This window comes from Calliphora vicina, chromosome 1, assembly GCF_958450345.1.
Source record: "Calliphora vicina chromosome 1, idCalVici1.1, whole genome shotgun sequence".
NCBI lineage: Eukaryota > Metazoa > Arthropoda > Insecta > Diptera > Calliphoridae > Calliphora > Calliphora vicina.
Window position 1 is genome coordinate 40,106,591 of NC_088780.1, and position 20,194 is coordinate 40,126,784.

The window sequence follows — 20,194 nt, forward strand, 5'->3', positions numbered from 1 at the left end:
GTTGGTTGTAGGTGACAATTTGTTTTTTTTTATTTTATTAGTTCTATTACAGATTTTTGATGTTTTACCGCCTAAAAAGAATTGTGATGTCAAAAAAATTTAACACTTTTTTCGTTGTGGTATTTGATGAGTTGTTGTGCTGGCAGTTCTGTTTGTTTAGTGTTTAGGGTTTGGTGATGTATTGAAATAAAGTAATGGGTATTCTGTATGTGGGCTTTTTTAAGTTAAACAAGTAAGAGAGCTATATTCGGCTGTGCCGAATATTATATACCCTTCACCAAATTATACTTCAAAATATTTTTAGGTAAACAAAATTTTTTTTTCAGTTGATTTTTTAATTTTTTGGAAATTTTTTTTTTCGAATTGTTATTTTAATTTTAAAAAAAATTTTTGGTTTTTTAAAATTTTTTTGGCTGAAAAAAATTCGGGTTAAAAAATATTTCTTCCGATTTTGACCCATAGTAGCTCCAAATTACTATGGTCTTATATACGTCGTTGCAAAGGTCTTTGAAATATCTATCATTAGATGTCCATATTGTCTATATTAATGACTTAGTAATCCAGATATAGGTCAACAATAGGTCAAAAAACGAGGTTGTGCTGGTTTTTTCCTCATATCTCAGCCATTTGTGGACCGATTTTGCTGATTTTAAATAGGAAACTTCTCGAAAGCATGCCTGACAGAATTATTGAAGATTTGGATCCCGAAGATATCTGGGGTCTTCAGAAAATTGATTGCAACAGACAGACGGACAGACAGACATACGGACATGTCTTAATCGACTCCGCTATCTATAAGTATCCAGCATATATATACTTAATAGGGTCGGAAAATGATATTGTGGAAATTACAAAAGGAATGACAAACTTAAATATACCCTTTTCACGAAGGTGAAGGGTATAAAAAACCTACTTTAACTTGGAAAAAGTGTGAGCGATGATTAAGAAGTTATCCCCATGATAACAAAATTATTGTCGGGATAATGTTTTATAAGGCGGCTGTTCTCAGTTGTGGATTGATTCTCCCAAAGTTGGGGGCAGTAGTTGTATTTACAAATACATAAATATGTAATTGAGGCATTTGTGATCAAAAAATTCTTATATCGGTAGGATAGTACCGGACAGTTTCTATACAAATAAGCAAATGCAGTAACCGATTACTCATTCTTGATCAACACTAACCATCTATACTATAACGGAAATTTCAAAAGTAAATAAATCGGTAAAGGGCAGGCGTTTAGCACTTGCCGATAAACTGTATGCATACGTACAAATGTCCGGCCTTAAGACCGGAACTTGCAAAATTGAAAAAAAAAAATATACTAAACATTTTTTTAAAGAAATATTTGTTACTTTTTTTTATTAGTTGTTAAGTAAACAATGTTAAATAATAAGCAACATAAGACACTACAAAATAATGTAATTTTTTTTTAGTCATACGGACTTGTAAAATAATTTTTTGAAAGACTAACAAGTTATTTTCAATTTGTACTTCATTGCAGATGGAACCACAAGCGCAACAACAGCAACAACAAGATCAATTGCAGCAGCAGCAACAACAACAAAGGTATCAACAGCAACAAGTACAACAATCGCCTGAAAAATATCACACACATTTATTGGATAAAATCAAAACGGAAAGTAATGGTCCGGAGCATTTAAATCATACAAATGTTAATACGGTAATAGAAAAACAAACGTCAGTTGAACAACAGCAGCAGCCACAGCAATTAACCACTCAGCATCATCAACAACAACAGCAGCAGCAACAGCAGTTACCACCAGCAACTCAACAACAAGTACAACAGCAACAAAATCCCACCACCATCATACATTCCCAACAATCCCAACCCATTAATGCTGTAATACAAACACAAAACAATCAGTCACAACAACAACAGCAGCAACAACAACAACCTCAACAACCCCAACATCAACAGCATCCCAGTCAGGAAGAATATGCACCCTTACAAAGGACCCAACAACGCAGATTTATAACAACATCCGGAGAACTGTAAGTTGAAAATGTGGTAATAAAAATTAAAAAAAGTTTCTGCATTGATTAGAATTTGAAAAAATTTTGGAGTGGCCTCCCACCACTATCCTCCATTCCATTTTGATTAGTTTTTTGTATAACATTTTAAATAAGTTAGAATTAAATTAAAATTATGATTGAATTAATATTGTTCCAAATGTGTAATCCATATCCTTTATTTGTTTACCTTTTAGAGTACATCGTGATTCCGAAGATCCCGAAACGGTTGGAGAATACCAACGCCAACATCATTCACCGCCCGAGTATGTACAAATGGCTCCACGCAATGAGGAGCAACAGCCACCACCAGGTACCACTGTCTACACATATACGACCAATGAGAATGGTCAACCCATTATATGTACAGCTGATGCCACAAGTGGCACTATTAAACTAGAGTCCATTGATAAAGATCAAGTGCAAAATGAAGCCACACAACAACTTCAGCAACAACAGCAGCAGCAGCAACATCAACAATGTCCCACCCCTAATGGCAACTATACTACCGAATCAATGGTGGTCCCAAGTTCAGCATTACATCATCAAAATCCCCACAATTTGTCCAGTTCAGGTCACGCACCCCTACCCCACCCCACCCATTTGTTGCGTTTTGAAGAGGACAATCGTTTTGGACAAAGTCTCCACGATAATGGTAATGGTCCCGCCACTCTATACTATGAAACGGCTGTTGTTGATCCCAATGGTCATCCCAATGAATCGAAAACTTTTACAGATTTGGGCAATGCCCAATATTTGAACTATTCGTCCACGTCTTCATATCAGTTGAGTCAAAATAATACCATCTATAGTGTATCACCGGCACCAAATCAATTGATAACCAAAAATGATCCCAGTTTAAATATACTCCGGCAACCAGTGCAATATCAATCAATGGCTTTGTTTGATTCGGTCAATAGCTCGGTGACCGAGCAGAGTATATGGCCTACGGCGGGTGTGGAATATTCCAATATGGGCTTTGTAAGTAACTGAATTTAAATGGTTGAACATCATTTCCTTTAGCACTTCATTTCATTTTCATTTATCCCTCTCTATTTATTTTCTTCCCCTCCATACATAAATTATAAAACAAATCGTCCTGAAATTTGTTTTCTAATATAGAATTATCATCAGCAGGTGGTTGAAGATTATCCATCGGGCAATATAGCCGCTGGCTCTTGGGCCCCCACCAGTTCCATAACACACTATGAAGCTCCTCCCCCCTTAGCGGACAAATGTGAACAATGCAATTCTCCTTTGGGCAGTAAAGTGAACGGTTATTGTCCTTCATGTTATGGAGGTCCCATACGTCAAAACGTACGTGTGGGTCCCAGACAAACCAAACCCAAAGCTTCTGCGGCCGCTGCCAATAATAGACGGACTGGTGTAACCTGTGCCAACTGTCAAACGAATTCGACGACTTTGTGGCGCCGTAACAATGACGGTAATCCCGTTTGCAATGCCTGTGGCCTGTACTACAAACTACACAACATGAATCGTCCGCTTTCCATGAAAAAAGAAGGCATACAAAAACGTAAACGTAAACCAAAGAACAGTGGGGTTCCACCCATGAGACCTCAATTACCCAGTAAGTTTTCATGCTTCGAAAAATGGAATAAAGGTTTAATTTTTGTCAACTTTATGTTTTCTAGGTCTACCACCAGGTGGCGGCAACTTAATGGTGCACTCCAATGGTCCTTTGTATCCCTCACAAGTTCAAACTATAGGCCTACCCTTAAATGCTCAACCTCCGAATACAGCTGACTTGCAAGACATGACTACAACAGCACCTCGAACGATATCTATTGGTCATCCTGATATGACTTTGAATATGTCACGGCCCCATGTGACTTCGGATAGTCATTCTCCATATAGCAATTCGCCATCGCAGAGTCAGTCACCTCATCTACCAAGTACAGCGAATTTTAAGTGAGTAGAAAATATATATCAAGAGTAATTTATATTAAGAGTTTCTATAAGATTGAAAAATGCTTTGTATTGCCTAGGAAAAGGTTTTGAACTTTTCGAACTAAAGAAACTACTTCTAAAATGAGTGTAATCAGTCAGGACAATTTTACAAATACTTTTCCAATAGAATTTTATATTTCGGATGCTAAAAACAAATCGATAATCCAGCGCTTCGATTATTATAAGTCTTCTTAAGTTAATTATATAATTGATCTAAAGAATTATCAACAGTTTCTCGAAAATTATTTTAATCATTCAGGAACTGTACCTGAGAAAGTATGTTTGCTCGATAGAGCATCTCTAAAACTAGTTATGACATTGATTAAATAACTGGTTCCAGAACCTTTCTAAATAACGTGGGCTAGCTCCGCGAAAATTCTCTGGTGCCAGAACCTTTCTAAATATAAAACTATGTCGAATAAAAAGAAACAAATTTTATGAAAGTCCTTCGGAAGAATTTAAGAAACTGGGTGCTTTAAACTCACTTTCCTTACCAAGGAAATGGCAGTCCGTTTTTTAAATTCTTTGGAATAAATTTTATACACATTTATTTAGACTCACTGTTCTTTCGACATTGTGAAATGGGCATTTCGTTCCGAAAATTTAGTAAAATCAATGAAATATTTCGTATATCGTAAACTGAATAATTCACTTTGAAAATTTCGACTAGAAAACTAACGATTCGAAGGCTAATTTTGATTCCATTATAATTTTTTTAAGAAATCAAGTATTTGAATCAAAAGAGATTTTGTTTAAAGAATGTTTATATTCAGAAATATGTTCGATACGAATGCAGAAATTTCAGAAAAGGGCAGATTTTGTCTAGAAAGCAGAAAGAATAATTTTTAATTTAGAAATATGTTCAAGTCAAGTACATATTTATAAATACATGCTACAGATTTTATTTAGAAAGGGGTTCAAATGCTGATTTTGGTTCGAGTGAAGACCAGATTTTATTTAAAAAACAGGCTACATCTTCTATATACATATATTTAAATTGATACTTTTTGAGTTAAAAGCAAGTAAGAGAGTTATATTCGGCTGTGCCGAATCTTATATACCCTTCACCCAATTATACTTTAATATTCAAATTTTAAATATTTTTAGGTAAACAAATTTTTTTTTTTAGTATATTGATATTTTGGAAATATTTTTTTTGAATTGTTATTTTAATTTTTTTTTAGTAAAAAAAAATCGGGTTAAAAATATTTTTCGATTTTGACCCATTGTAGGTCCAACTTACTATGGTCTTATATACGTCGTTGCAAAGGTCTTTGAAATATCTATCATTAGATATCCATATTGTAATCCAGATATAGGTCAAAAATTGGTCAAAAATTTTACCCACTCTACACCAGTTTTTTGGTTCCAAATATTCTCCGATTTTATCCATTTTTCTTTTATTGGATTAACAATAGACATATATATCAAATAAAGGAAGAAGTGTTTAAAAATCATGACTGAGTCCAAAGTTACATGCATTTGAATATAAAAAAATAAAAAAATTCTTGGAATACTTTTTTGAAAAATATGACAAAAAATGCTTTTTATTGAATTTTGCATAGATACAAATTTTTCAAATTGAAATAAAATTTTTATTTATGAATATTTTTTTAATGAAGTTTCACATTTATGTAGATTTTTCTATTTAAATTGGAAAAATAAAAACATATTTTGAAATTTGTAATCAAGTATCCCGCAATTCCCAAAAAAATCTTGAAAAATCCCAAAAATGGGATTTTTCGTTTTTTGGCTATATTATCCATAATAGGGGCGGGGTTATCGGAACCCTTTACAAAATAATTAAGAACTTATTGGGCCATCTAAAATAGGTTACTATATTTTGATATCGAGTATGCGATTTGAGAATTTTTGCCCTAAAGTTAAATTTTACATAAAAAATAGACATTTTTTGAATGGACCTGAACCCGTCGGTGTCAAAATTATAAATGTTTTTTTCATTTAAAATATTTGGCGTAAAGTTAGCTTTTCAAAGAGTACAAACTCATTATACATCCTCTTAGAAAATTTTTAGATAACTTAAAAAGAATAAAAATACTTCTTTCCCAAAAAAATTGCGAAAAATCGCCTTTTTTTATTTTTTTATATTCAAATGCATGTAACTTTGGACTCAGTCATGATTTCTTTCTTTATTTGATATATATACATCAATTGTTAATCCTATAAAAGAAAAATGGATAAAATCGGAGAATATTTGGAACCGCGGTCACCAAAAAACTGGTGTAGGGTATAATTGATAGCTACGACGAGGTTTTATGTAGTGCTCGACGAGGAGATTCTGTATGTGTAATTTTTTTATATCGGAACACAAACGAATTGAAAATACCCGAGGTGTCCTACTTTGGGAACCCCTGGTCCCGCTCCTGGTATGGTCATGAGGTCCAAATTCAAAACTTAAACTCGACTACACTTGCGCATGTGAAATTTCATTCAAATTGGCTTAAGGGTTTAGAAGTTACAGATTTATTTCCCTCTTTTTTTATTCTCATACCACTGTGCGACGTCCTTCTGTCCATGTGTTACTTGAAATATGAAAAATACGGTCATGAGAATGTTGCTATTGAAAATCAGCAAAATCGGAACATAAATGGCTAAGATATGAGCAAAAACCCAAAAACATATTGGATATAACTAATGCTATCAACACCAAAAACGGGTTTTCACAGTTCAGTTCTAGTGAAATTTTTTCTATTACATTCCAATTTTTACCTCTAATAAAGTCTAAAGTTGTGAGTACAAAAAATTTTAAATTTAACACTTTTCGGCAACGCCTACTTTCCAGTGAGCGTGACATGTGCATCCAATGTATTTCCAACAACGTATAAAGCTCAATTTTATAGAAATCTTGAATATCCTATATTTTTATCTAAAATTTCTCAGATATTTGCCGATTTTACAAATACTGTTTTTTGCATTAAGAAGAAGGGAATATAAGATTCGTCACAGCCGAATAAGCTTTATTTATTTAGTTTAATTATGGTTATAGTAATAAATAAATATCTCTTTCATTACAGAGTGCCAAAAATTGAAGTGCCGCAAACAACACAGAGCAGTGAAATACCCACCAGTGTTATAACACGTACTGGTCTACCAGAACGTGCATCGAATAATTAAAGTCAATAATAAGGAAACCCAAAATACAAAAACTATTTATGCCAATATATTTTTGAGATCGAAGGTTAAGAATTTATCAAAATGAGTGAAAGGAAAGATTGTGCCAAATATTTTACATTTAAAAATTAATTCACATTTAAGGTATAAAATAGAATAACTTGCTGAAACAATCATTGCACGAGTATTGTACAATATCAAGAAAAGAAATTTGTAAATTAAAAATATGGATTTGAAAATCAGATCCGAGTTGTTTTTTTATTATCTTAAAACTGAAAAATTTCCTTAATTTTCAATTAAAGACATTTTAAATATTTATTTAAGTAACACCCAGTAAATAATTTTTTTTATATATTAGTAATTTTAAGTATAATAATATTTAAAACAAGAGACTACTTTAATTTTATATACTTTTTAATAATTATTAATAATTTTCCATTTGTAATAATTTAATTAATCAAATTATTTTAAATGATTTGTAAAATTAGTTGAATTTTTTTTTAGTAAATAAATAAATATTGTATTGTATTTTTTTTATATATATGTATGTAGAACTCCAAAGAAAAACAATTTGTAAATTAATGAAAAACAAAAAATAAAACTAAAATAAAATAAATGAGTTATAAGCCAAATTAAGCACTAATGACGACATAATTTATTAATTTAGTATAAGCGTAAGTATGTTATGGGGATTTTTGTTTGTTGTTGCGTTGCTGAAGCATTTTATTGGGTTAAATGTATTTAGAACAGTGGTTGAGAGGGACATATTTTCCATCGAAGTTGGCTAAGTAGAATATATGTAAATATAGGTGAGATTAAAATTTGATCCAAATATTGTGGACCAACTTATAAAATCAATGTCTTCCGATCGTGATAAAATTTACACCAAGGTTAGACCTATTGGATAGTAATTTTTCAAGAAGATTGGTCAAGAACTCTCTGGATGGGGTCAAAATTTGACATTTTGGCCAAACATATTATTTTTCTCATCCATGTAACTTAATACCTATTGTTCTTAGCAAAATGTGTTCCAAATAGTTTCTTCAATCTTTCGAAAAAAAATATTAAAAAAATTTTAATATTTTTTTCCGAAATCAAAAACTTTTTTGACCTTTTTTTTCAAAATGGGCCTTTTTTTCTTAAAATAAAGCTTAGATATTTTCCTTAAATACCTATTTGTTCGCTTAGTGGGATGTGTGTTCGATATCTATCAAAATAAATGTTTTGTAACTCAAAACATGAATTTTTTTACTTTTGTTTTGCAAAATCTTATTTTTTCCAAAATGGGCTTTTTTAAAATTTTTGTTTTTTTTTTGCTCAAAAGAAAGCTTGGGTCTATTCCTTTAAGACCTATTTGGTCGCTTAGTGGGATGCGGTTAAGATATATAGCAAAATACATGTTTTGTAACTCAAGATATATTATTTTTTATTTTTTTTTTTTGAAAAATCGAACTTTTTTACAAAATGGGCCCTTTTTTTGCTCAATAGAAAGCTTAGGTCTATTCCACTAAGAGCGTTTTAGTCTCTTAGTGGGATGCGAATGGGATAGTATCAATCATCCCGATCGGAAGACATCGATTTCAAAAGTTGGTTCACTTGACATGAACCAAATTTTAAATTTTGGAAAAGAAACTATTTATGATTAAAACCAGAAAGAGTATTATATTCGGCCGTACTGAATCTTCTATGGGGATTAGAATCAGTTATGGTCCAAACTGTACAGAAGTTTATAGAGTGATTAACTTCTTAAAACTTTAAATAAAATTTGTGTTATTGGATGTATTAAAAATGCGCGATTTTTTCAAATTTTTAACTTTTATTTTGAAATATTTGTACAATATAAATTTATTCAAAGTATCTATCATCTTTCTAGCAACATTCCGGTTTCGAGGCAAAAGAACTGCTCATCTTTTGAAGACAAGAACAAATCAAGCCAATATCTGTAACTCTGTTCCAAAGTGAAGAATATCCCAGAGAGAGCGTTCTGCATCGATCGAAGTCGGACGGGGCACGGTCTGTACTATAAATCGGGTTAGGCAAAACTTCCCAACCACTTCATTCTAAATACTTTTTAATGGATTTTGCAACATGTGGCCGAGCGTTGTCATGATGGAATATTTTTAGGCCAGTACTCGCGATTTTAGGCCAGTACTCGCTTCAAAAAATTCAGTTTCATTCGGCACAGGTTCCCTTTGATAGTCTGGTCAGATTTCAGCAGCTCATAATAGATAGGAACCTTTTGCTCTCGCCAAATACAGAGAATTACCTTAGCGCTATGAATATTTCGTGTCGTTTCGGCTGGTTGTCCGGGCTTTACATATCTTACGCTTCGGGTCATTGTAATGCAGGCGCGGATCCTGGTCAACCATTTGGGGGGCGGGGGTTATGAAAATGAAAATTTGTTCTTTTTTTTTAAAAAATTTTTAATATGAAAACTTTTCGATTTTGGAGGGGGGAATTCCTATTTCACCCTATCCATTTTTCATCGCAAGTAATGATTCGGTGCAAAAATTCAAGCATCAATGCAAAATCGTCTTTCAAGATCTCTCGGCCTAAATTCATATGGTACCCAATTTCCCTGTTTTTGGATGAATTCTGCTGCTCGCAAAGGTTTTGAAATTCCTGCTTGAGTAGCTTCCAATGATTTTGCAAGCTCTTGTTGAATTTTACAACAATGCCTTCAATTTTTGGTCTTCAAACTTTTTTGACCGGATTGGGTGATCTTTGTCTTCCGTATTAAAACACCATTTCTGAACGCACAAACCATCTCTCGCACATTTTCTTCAGCGGAGCTTTTTTTTCAAATTAAAGAAGTAAAGAAAAACTGCCCGCAATTAACGATTCGTTGGTACTAAATCGACATTTTCGAATACATATTTATGACTGCTCAAACAGTATTCCTCCTGGGCTAAGTGAAATCATGCAATTTTTTGGAAAATTTCAGTAAGCTAGCTTAGACAGACATAACTAGATCGTCTTAGAATCTTATGAGTACCCAAAATATATGTACTTTTTGGATATACGACCAATAATTGGATATGTTACAAACGGAATATCAAAATCTAGTACCTCAGTAATTTATGGAAGATTTTTGGGAACTTGAATATGCAAGATATGGGTCCGCAAAATATTTAGTGACTTCGGGAAGTTGATTTGCAAATTGAAAACGTAATGACAATGTTTCATTCATTCCATGAAAGATTTATAAAAAAGTAAAATTTTTGTTAAATTTGGCACACGGGTATATGAAGCCTTTTCGACATTTAAATTTAAAATATTTCTAATTTTCTGAAACTTGGCAATGAAGCCAAAATACTATATATTTTAAGATAATTATCGGATATAATTTTGAAAACATTTTTGCATGACATACCACTGTAACACACGTAAAAATGAGAATGAACAAAAAAAGGCTAAAGTGTCTGAGAAGTGAACGAATGACTGAGTGCATTCTTTGGTGATGGCGATCGTTGGGCGATATTTCATTGTCAACAGTTTGGCAGCAACTAAATTGAACCAAATTAATTTTAATGACCCTTTTTCGCCTCACTTGGAATCGAGGATTTACTCCAAAACAAAGCACACAACAACTTATTTTCCATTGTTGTTGTTGTTTTTGTTGTAGTAACCATAAAAAACAGCTAAATAGCAATTTGGTGTCATCGCTTAAAAGCCTTCTTCTTTGAGCCGTCTTAAGGTTTAAAATGTAAAATATTCTTAAATTTGTGTATGTGTGCCGTTTTGCATTCTTTGGTTTCTTACTCAGCCCAAAGAGGAAGCTCTACACACAGCTGAGTTTGGTTTTGAACTCATAACGCCACTTAAAATCAACTTTGCCCACCACCAACAAAGCCAACAACAAAAGCCTAAAAATCACAGCTTTGTACCTTTTGTTCTTCGGTTTTTTTTTTTTGGATTATTTTCATTTTAATGGCCTGTTAACACAAAAAGGTTTTTTTAATACTGCCTTTTCTCCTTCTACTCCTGCTGTTGCTTTGATCCTACTCAGCCTGCTAACTAAAAACTGATCGGTTCATTTTGGAACTCCTCTCGCCTGAAAGATCTTTTGATATTTGTGTGATTTTGGTATATTTTTTTTTTGTTTTGTTAATTTGTTTGTTTTGGTTGTGTTTTTCATTTGGCGTACGCTCGATCAATTAGGCAAACTTGTTTTACGATCGTTTTTATTAAAGTCCGAGTTTTTGTGAGGTGACGTGAAGAAGCGTTGTTTGTTATTCTTTTCAAGTTTAGCCGACTTTGCGCCCTATTCTTGCATTGGTTTACTTATACTTACGTTTATAGACTGAAATGTATTTCTACACTTGATACACGTTTAACAGTTTGGAATAAAATTAATTTCTTTTAAGGAAATGAAATTTGTAACATAATATTAATTCTCTCTCTTTGTTGTTACAAATATGAATAAGGAAAAATAGATCAGTGGAAGGTTTCTGAAGGAAAGCAACTACAAACTGAGATATTTTAATGAAAATATAAGAGGCAGAATATATGAAATTTATTATTTGAGCTTTGCAAAATCTATTTAATAGACAAGCTTAAGTTTTTTAATTAAAATATAATTCTGAAATAATATAATCTTCGAAGAATGTCAAAAACTCGTCAAAAGAGTATTTAGTGTCCTCTACACTAGCGTCAGTGCGTGTATGATTGAGTATTCATACCAGAGTGTATGCAAAGTATCATCATCATTCTTTAACATTTTGCAATCATACCTACATACATATTTACTTACATTTTATACTCGAACGAGGAGAGTTGTGGAATTTTCAAAAGTTGTATGACTCTTTGTGCGTCATTTTGACGTTAAAAATTGATGACATAATGATTTGATTTTGTCAACATAGTTGACATATTTCAAAATAACAACGTTATTTAAAAATATTTTATTTTTAATGGTAATTTTCGCATGAATTTGATTTTCTCATCAAAATAATAAGTATAGTAAATGGATTTAAATACCAAAAAAAAAAAAAAAATATTAATATGTAGAAGTATGTATATATATTTGATAATAAAAAGGGTATGACTTAAATGATAGCATTCCAAATGAGTTATTTAATGACAAAAATTCAGTGGCAAATTTGGCAAAAATTTTATATTTAGATAGACGAATATCAAATGAGGTTTCACGAAGAATTGTGAATGTTTTTTTTTATACATTTTAGTTTATGTTCTAATTTAAAATATAAACTTAGTTATGTAAATTTTTTTAATTATTTTACCTTTTATGATTTCGCAGCATATAATTACAATCTATACATTTTTAGCTATTTGAGAAAATGGTTTCTCCTCCATTGAAAACAACTAAAAAATTAAAATAATTAACTAATTTTTTTATATTAAGACAACGATATAAAATTAAGTATAAGTACTCAATTGATCATTGAATTTATATTAATATATCCACATTGTAAACTCCTATGTCTCTCTGTCAATATAGAATTTAAAATACACGCAGATATCCATATGCTGAGACCCCTACCAAAATTAAATCCTTTTTTATTGACTTATTGAAAATATAGTTTAATAAATTAATTTGTTTCAGTTCAATTTTCTTGGACCAGCTTGCGGATTTGTGTTATTTGTATAGAGAAGGAAAGTAAAGATAAGTACACAAAGAAATTATATTTTAAATTATAAAGTATTATACATAGACTTGCCACCTTTTGAAATTTCCAAAACGGGACACCACTAAATGATCAGAGAACGATGAAAAAAAAACATAGAAAATTATCTAGTGTGGGTATAGACTTGCTGAGTACATTACAAATTCTGTCAAAAAATTTCAGAAACACCTTCAAATTCAGAAGTTATTCTGAAAAAACCGTTTACAGTGATGTTTTTCAACTTATCGATCTGTAACTCAGTCAGTTTTTGTTCAATTTTTATTTTTTTAACGTGTTGGGAAAGAAAACTTATTACGCTTCAAAATGACATGCATTTATTGATACATTTGTAAGTTATAAGTATTGTTTTTGTTACGATCTTTTTTGATTTGAGTCGCTTTTCATTGCTTATTTTGATATGAAAGCTTATAAAAATTTATATCAATGTATAAAGAAAAGTTCTTAATAAAACATGGTTTTAATTTTTCAAATCGGATGAAAACTGTAAAAGTTATTCAACTTTTCATTAATAGTATTTTTGAGTATTTTCTCCCCCAGCGCATATAAATGTAAAAAAAAACAGGGTAAATATTTTCGAACTTTCTTCGAAAAAGTGCAAATATAAACCGATTTTAATAAGTAATATCTCCTTTTTGTCTATATAAAATTGTCTTTAAAGCACTATGCAAAAAAATTTGGTTTTCATAGAAAAAAATTAAAATAACTATTGTTGAATTTGAAAAATTAGGAAAAAATAAAAAAAAAATTTAACTTTTTTAATAACTTAAACAATTTCTTAGATTATTTTTTAAATTTTGAAATCGGTTTTAAAATGTCTGAGTTAGAGGTATTGAAGTACTACCTACCCTAAAACACTTGTTTCAAAATAACTCAAAATTTTGAGACTTTTGAAAGTCTTCGAACTTTATACAGGAGTAAATAGTTATTTTCGAATATCTGGAGAACTATAATTGTGGAAGTCTTAAAATTTTGCCCTAATATCACCCTTACTATTCTACATTTTTTGGGTGAAAATGTTATTGTATTAGTGGGCGTGGCATCTCTCATACAAAGTAAATAGTTAATTTCGAATATCTGGAGTACTATAATTGTAAAGTATTTAAACTTTGTATGAATCAAATTCTTGTCACTATACGGAGATTGGCTGAAAATGGGCGAGACTGAATTTTTTAAAGTAAATAGTTATTTTCAAATATCTGGAGTACTATAATTGTGAAATTCTTCAAACTTTATATGAATCAATTTCATATCACGACATGAAGTTTAACCAAATTGGGAAGAATCGGAACAAGGTTTAAGTCACCTACCACACAAAGGAAAATAAATATTTTCAGAACTATAATTGCGAGATTCCTCAAACTTTGTCCGATAGCTCACTTATCATTTTACATAGTTTGGCTATAAAATGGTCGGGATTGGATTAGTGGGAGTGACACCTCCCATACAAAGTATATAGTTAATTTCGAATATCTGGAATACTATAATTGTAATGTATTTAAACTTTGTATGAATCAAATTCTTATCACTGTACAGAGTTTAGCTAAAATGGTCTAGATCGGAACAGTATGGCATCCCGTTCAGAGTATTGCCGGGACACGGGACATTCGACTCTAAAACTGGTCTGTCCCGACGAAAACGGGACGGTTGGCAAGTCTAATTACACATGGTGGTCCAGGCAAATCATATGTTATTTTAAAAAAGAATGGGGGGTACATTTATTTTGTCATTCCATTTATAACATATCGAAATATTGGTCATAGAAGCAAAAAATATATATGTATATCTTGGGTCCTCATATACCATGTCCGTCCGCCTGTCTGTTGAAAACACGATATGGCCAAATGAAAGTTGGCTGAATTTTTCCACTAATAACATAGGGCAACAAAATCGAAAAAATTTTAGAGGCTTTTTAAAACACTACACAATTTTAATGTATTGTGGTTCCAGTAGTACAAATATGGTCCAAATTTAAAATTCTATGGAGAGGTTTTTATAATAACAAATTGAAACAAAAAATATATTTTTTATGTGAAAATAGCTAATTTTGTTTAAAACGGCAGATATTGTTCAGATTTATCACTTTATCGCAAAGCCAAATGTAATGGGAACAAAATGAGATATCGATCATAAAAATCGGAGGATTATTTTCGATTTTATTCACAATTAATTGAATTCGCTCATTTTATAGAAAATTATATGTGCTTACAAGCGTACTTTGAATGTAAATTTAACATGTGTTTTGTTTTTGTACCCTTCGCCATGAGTGGCATAGGGTAATTTCTACATTTTTCATTTGCGACTCCACAAAGTATATATCGAGCCCTAACCCCGAAAATAACGTAAGCGCCAAAAATCAAATTTTATAGGAGAGAGTTTTTTTCGTTTTTGTTTAAGTTGTACGAAGGATTTCTTTGAAAATTAAAATGTAGTCTATTATTGGTATCATACATGCGATAAATGCATTTTTAAGTTAATTTTGTGAGCAACAAATTTGTTTTGAGCTTACGTTATTTTTACCGTCTCTATTACAGGCAGCTGAGACTAAATTGTGGCGCATACGATAAATGCTTTACAAAGAAAAAATATTGTCTTAAGTTTTCTTAAAGTATGCAGTAAATTAAACATTATTTATAAATCATAGTAAATATTTAACATAATATAGTAGGCACATCTTCTTCATATGTTTCGTTTAAGGCGTCTTTAATATTTTGGGAATGTTTTAGGCCAATATAGAGGAATACTATTTTTATTGCAATGAGCTTTTAGGTCATTGAATTTATGTGACAAAATTTTTTAATTCTGTGTTGTATAGCGAAGGAGGTCCATGGACCGTAGAAGTATTTAAATCAATGTTAATAGTCTTTTCCTCGCGATTTCTAAATAGCTGTAATTGTAATCACGGTTGTATCAAAAATTGCAGACCACATCGGGCTTAATTTTATTTTCTTTGAAAGAAGCAGATCAGAAAACATTTTCCAGTTTAGAAAATCATAGTGCTTTAACGATATACACTCATAACCGTAAGCTTGTGAGCAGAGTACAGGTCGCAATTTTGAAGATATTTCGATAAAATTTGGTACATATAATGTTTTCGTCCCCAGGACGGAGCCTATTAAAACTGGCTGAAATCGATCCATTATTTCACCTAGCCCCCATACAAATGTCCTTCCAAAATTGGACTTTATCGGTCATAAATGTTTAATTTATATGGATATATCCAAAAATTTTGCTCCAAATAAGTTTTATATATACAGAATTCATGTCACCAAATTTTATTGTGATCTGCCCATAATTAGTTATAGCTATATAACTAAATTACTTTAACGTGCATAAATCTCTTAAAAATTTTGGTATACACATAAAATTCAACATAAATAACTTTCATGTAAACATAAATCTCACGACTTAAATTCATGGTGATCCGTCCATAATTCGTCATAGCTCCCATATAAGGCCCACTTCGAAAATCACTCGAAAATATAAATTATTGAAATTATAAAAGAAAAACGATTTTGCTCTTTTTCTTAGTGTAGGGCTTGAGCAACCATACTTTCTTACTTGTTTTACTATGAGGCATATTCAAAACTTTTTGAAGGTCGAAACTAGCACATAAAAACAAAATATTTTCCGTCCTTTGTTTTTGTTCCTACAAAAAAATTCTTAAACTTAAATCACATCCAAGACTGCTGTCTAAATTTTTTCCTTGATCACAATTTGATTTGATTTTCTCTCTAGTTCTTCGGCTGCTCTTACTTTCATTTACTGCCCTTATTGCTTTTATGTCGCTTACGTTATTTTTGCGGTAAAGCAAAAAGGTGAGTGTCGCTTACGATATAATTGAAATTGCGTTATCTCTGTATATATTGTTACATTTTAACCTTTTCAAAACGCTGGTTTATTTCCTTTAAATAAACCGGATACTTTTGATTGCAAATAAAAGCCGTTTAGTAGTTTAAAAATTGTAACAACTCTTTATTTAAAATGTACAACAACAGAATTAAATAGCCACTCAATGTTTTCTTATACACGTTTATAAATTCTCAGAATTTCAGACACAATTTATAATATACACGAATTTACTTTGAAAACAAACACAACACACTTTAAGGCACTTAGATGATGTTTCCTCGAAAAGCGTCTCTGATCAACTCAACTCACGACTGCAACCTCTGCCACTATTTATAACACTGCATTACCATCTAGAAAGCTCTTTAACTGTCAAAGTTCGAATATTCTAGATCATACGCCATCTGTGGTGTACTTTCTACAATGTTCTTTAACTGAATATTCGAATACAGCGTTGCCAACTTACGATCAAATCAAATCAAAAGTCGATATAGTCATGTCGGTCTGTCCATCTGTATGTTGAAATCAACTTTCCGTAGCCCCCAAATAACTTACATACATGATTCATACATCAATATATCGGAAATTCTTCCGGCTCGGTTGGTATTTAAAATCGGCCCACAAATGGCTGAGATATAAGGAAAAAACCTGGACAATTTTTTATCTATATCTGGATTACTAAGTCATTAATATGGACAATATGGATATCTAATGATAGATATATCAAAGTCCATTACAACGATGTATATTAGAATATAGTAAGTTGGACCTACAATGGACCAAATTCTAAAAAATATTTTTTAACCCAAATTTTTTTTTCATCAAATTTTTTTTTAAAAATTAAAAAAAAATTTTGGAAAAAACTTTTAAAAAAAAAATACAAAACAATTCGGAAAAAAAAATTTTTTTTAAAAAATTTATTTTGTTTAAATAAAAATATTTAAAAAAAAACAAATATTTTTAAGTATTATTTGGTGAAGGGTATATATGAATTGGCACAGCCGAATATAGCTCTCTTACTTATTGTTACAGAACACTTACAATGAGCGAATTCACTTAATTTTGAATAAATTGAATAAATAAACTGGAAAAAACCGAAATTCCGCAATAAAACATTTTTTTAATCTGCGTCGTCGTCGTTTTTGAAATATTTCCAATTTCTTTCCGCATTTTCCAATTTTTTAAGCCGTTTTAAAAACCAAAATTTTCGCAATTTTCTAAAAAAAATGTTCTTTGTGATTCATAACACTATTACTATAAATTGATTATTTTGTTAATTAATACACAAACTTTTATGTGCAACATATCTCAGAAAAGTGGAAATATAAACAGTTTTGGACTATTTAGCACAAGTTTTAAGATATAAAAGATATGCTCGAGAAAATAACACATAACGATAATTGTTTTCAAAATTTTAAAAGTTCAATGATGATATTGACACAATAAATCTGGAGGCTACAATACAAAAATTTACGAGTATAAAAAGAGTCAAAAATACAATACCAAGCCCTTCTTTAATTTTTAACACCGCGATTTTTGATATTTTTTACATTGATTTACCTTTAAACATTTGGAAGTAAACAATTTTATACACACCATTTTAGACATAATATCTTATTGGAACATATTGGATATATTATGTGTGGTAAATTTATTTAAATTCGGAGATGGTAAATCTGACTGCTGTTCACTTTTACATGGATTCTCCCTCATATCAACCTATATTTGAGTGAATTCATCCACTCTCTTATAACAGCGACTGAAGTATGTCTCTTCATACCATTCAAGAATGTACTGGATTCTAGGAATAGGCTTTAAATTGGTATACATATTGACCGGTCTTGATTCGAATATCCTAACCGCTGAATACATAAATACTTTTTAAGAGTAATCAGAATAAAAATTTTGGCATGCACATAAGCACTTGATTTACAGCATCCAGTTCTAACAGTCATGGTGATTTATTAGTAATGATTTAATTCATTATACACACATGATCATACCAAATGTGTACAACTAAAACTCTAATTCTAAACCAATAAACTTGTACCTACTTATTCACATAATAGTTGTTAACTAGGAAAATCTCCATTACCCAAATGCGGCAGACATTAAAGCCTATAAATATTTACAATATTCTTTAAATAAATTCCAAACTTAAAGCACTAAGTATTCATTAAATAAATATTACGCTTAAAAACGTATAAGGAAATTCCTTTCATTTCATTATTCCTTAGAACTTTACTCTTCATTTTAATTTATTTACTTCAGCCATAAGTTTAAAATTTATAAAAATAAAAAAAATAAGAACTTTTAATTCTAATAAAATATTCATATGCCTTCAAGGCGGTATGTAAAGTTTTATTTGTGGGCCCGCTGTTGCAGAGGCATGCATAATGCATCAGCATTTTTTTGTAAATTTTATTTTTTTATCATTTTTAAATTCAAGATTATAAAGCGCATTTTCTTGTCATTTGTCGATTTGTTATAAAACGTGCTGCTGTGGCCCAATGATGGCGAGCAGAGATGGTGTATGATCATGATCATCGTACTGCAGTTAAAGTTGATGTGGCTGCAACATCATTTGCTTTACCCGCATATTGTACATCGCATACATATACTACGTCGGCGGCGGTATTAAGCCTTAATCTCTAAACAAAAATAAAAGCCTAAAGAAAAAAAGAAAAAAAAGATGCTTAAGTGGCGCCTAGTCACCAACGATATCAACCCATATATCTGAAAAATGTTTATATGCAAATCAGTCTTTTTTTCTCTGTCGATCTCTCTCAAAAATTCTAAACAATTGCAGCAGTATTTTTTTCGTTTGAATGCGTTTTTTGCCGGTGAGAGTGTGAGAAAGAGTCACACATAATAAAATGTCATCGTGTGAAGATCATTGAACTTAAATGAAATACAAACACTTACTCAAACATTTACATACATATATGGATGTAGTATATAGATATACTGAAATTGATTTAAACGACTTTTAATAGCACAAAAATCATAGTAATTAATTAAGCTTAAAAGCAATTAAAGTTATTTATTAGTTTTTAATTTCGAATTTAAAAGATACGAAACTATACTTAAAAAGCTAAACATATTTAATTGTGTATTAGTTAAATATTTTAATAAGCGCTAAATAAAGATATATGTTATATGATATGGTCCATATAAGGTCCTTGTTAGAGCAGTTCATTATGTCTAGCAACATTGCTTTAAATATATTTTAAATGTGTCAATATCATTTGCACTTCATACTAAAGATCGCTATAGGTCATAAAGGATAAGATTTAATGCATCAAATATTTAGTATCAAATTTTAATGGTCGAAAAGTTTAAAGTGTCCATAGCTAAGACTTCAGAAATAGGGCCCTGAGAACCTGTTATTCATTTTCCATGGTCGATATTTGGTACATTCCTCTTCTGCATATCTTGGTGAAGTATCTGGCTAAGAAAAACTCAATTCGCTTACCTGGAATAAATGGCGTAAAAACCGAAACATGGCGAAAAATAGGCGAATTCGCAAATTATTTGATTGTGAATCTAGCTACCTTAGTCTGCCAAT

The 20,194-nt window shown here is 31.0% G+C and overlaps 1 protein-coding gene across 4 annotated transcripts in view; it reads left to right on the forward strand.

Moving 5' to 3' along the window:
• GATAe (endoderm-specific GATA factor) overlaps window positions 1-7,775 on the forward strand; it is a 28,090-nt gene extending 20,315 nt beyond the window's left edge. The window contains exons 2-6 of one of the 4 annotated variants that reach the window (XM_065509741.1): window positions 1,503-2,014; window positions 2,230-3,013; window positions 3,155-3,620; window positions 3,676-3,961; window positions 7,036-7,775. In XM_065509741.1, coding sequence (XP_065365813.1) covers window positions 1,503-2,014; window positions 2,230-3,013; window positions 3,155-3,620; window positions 3,676-3,961; window positions 7,036-7,135 — 2,148 coding nt within the window. In that variant the 3' untranslated portion in view covers window positions 7,136-7,775. The remainder of the gene's footprint in view (window positions 1-1,502; window positions 2,015-2,229; window positions 3,014-3,154; window positions 3,621-3,675; window positions 3,962-7,035) is intronic. The other 3 variants (XM_065509758.1, XM_065509766.1, XM_065509749.1) reach the window with 3 other exon arrangements.
• Window positions 7,776-20,194: the final 12,419 nt, after the last annotated feature.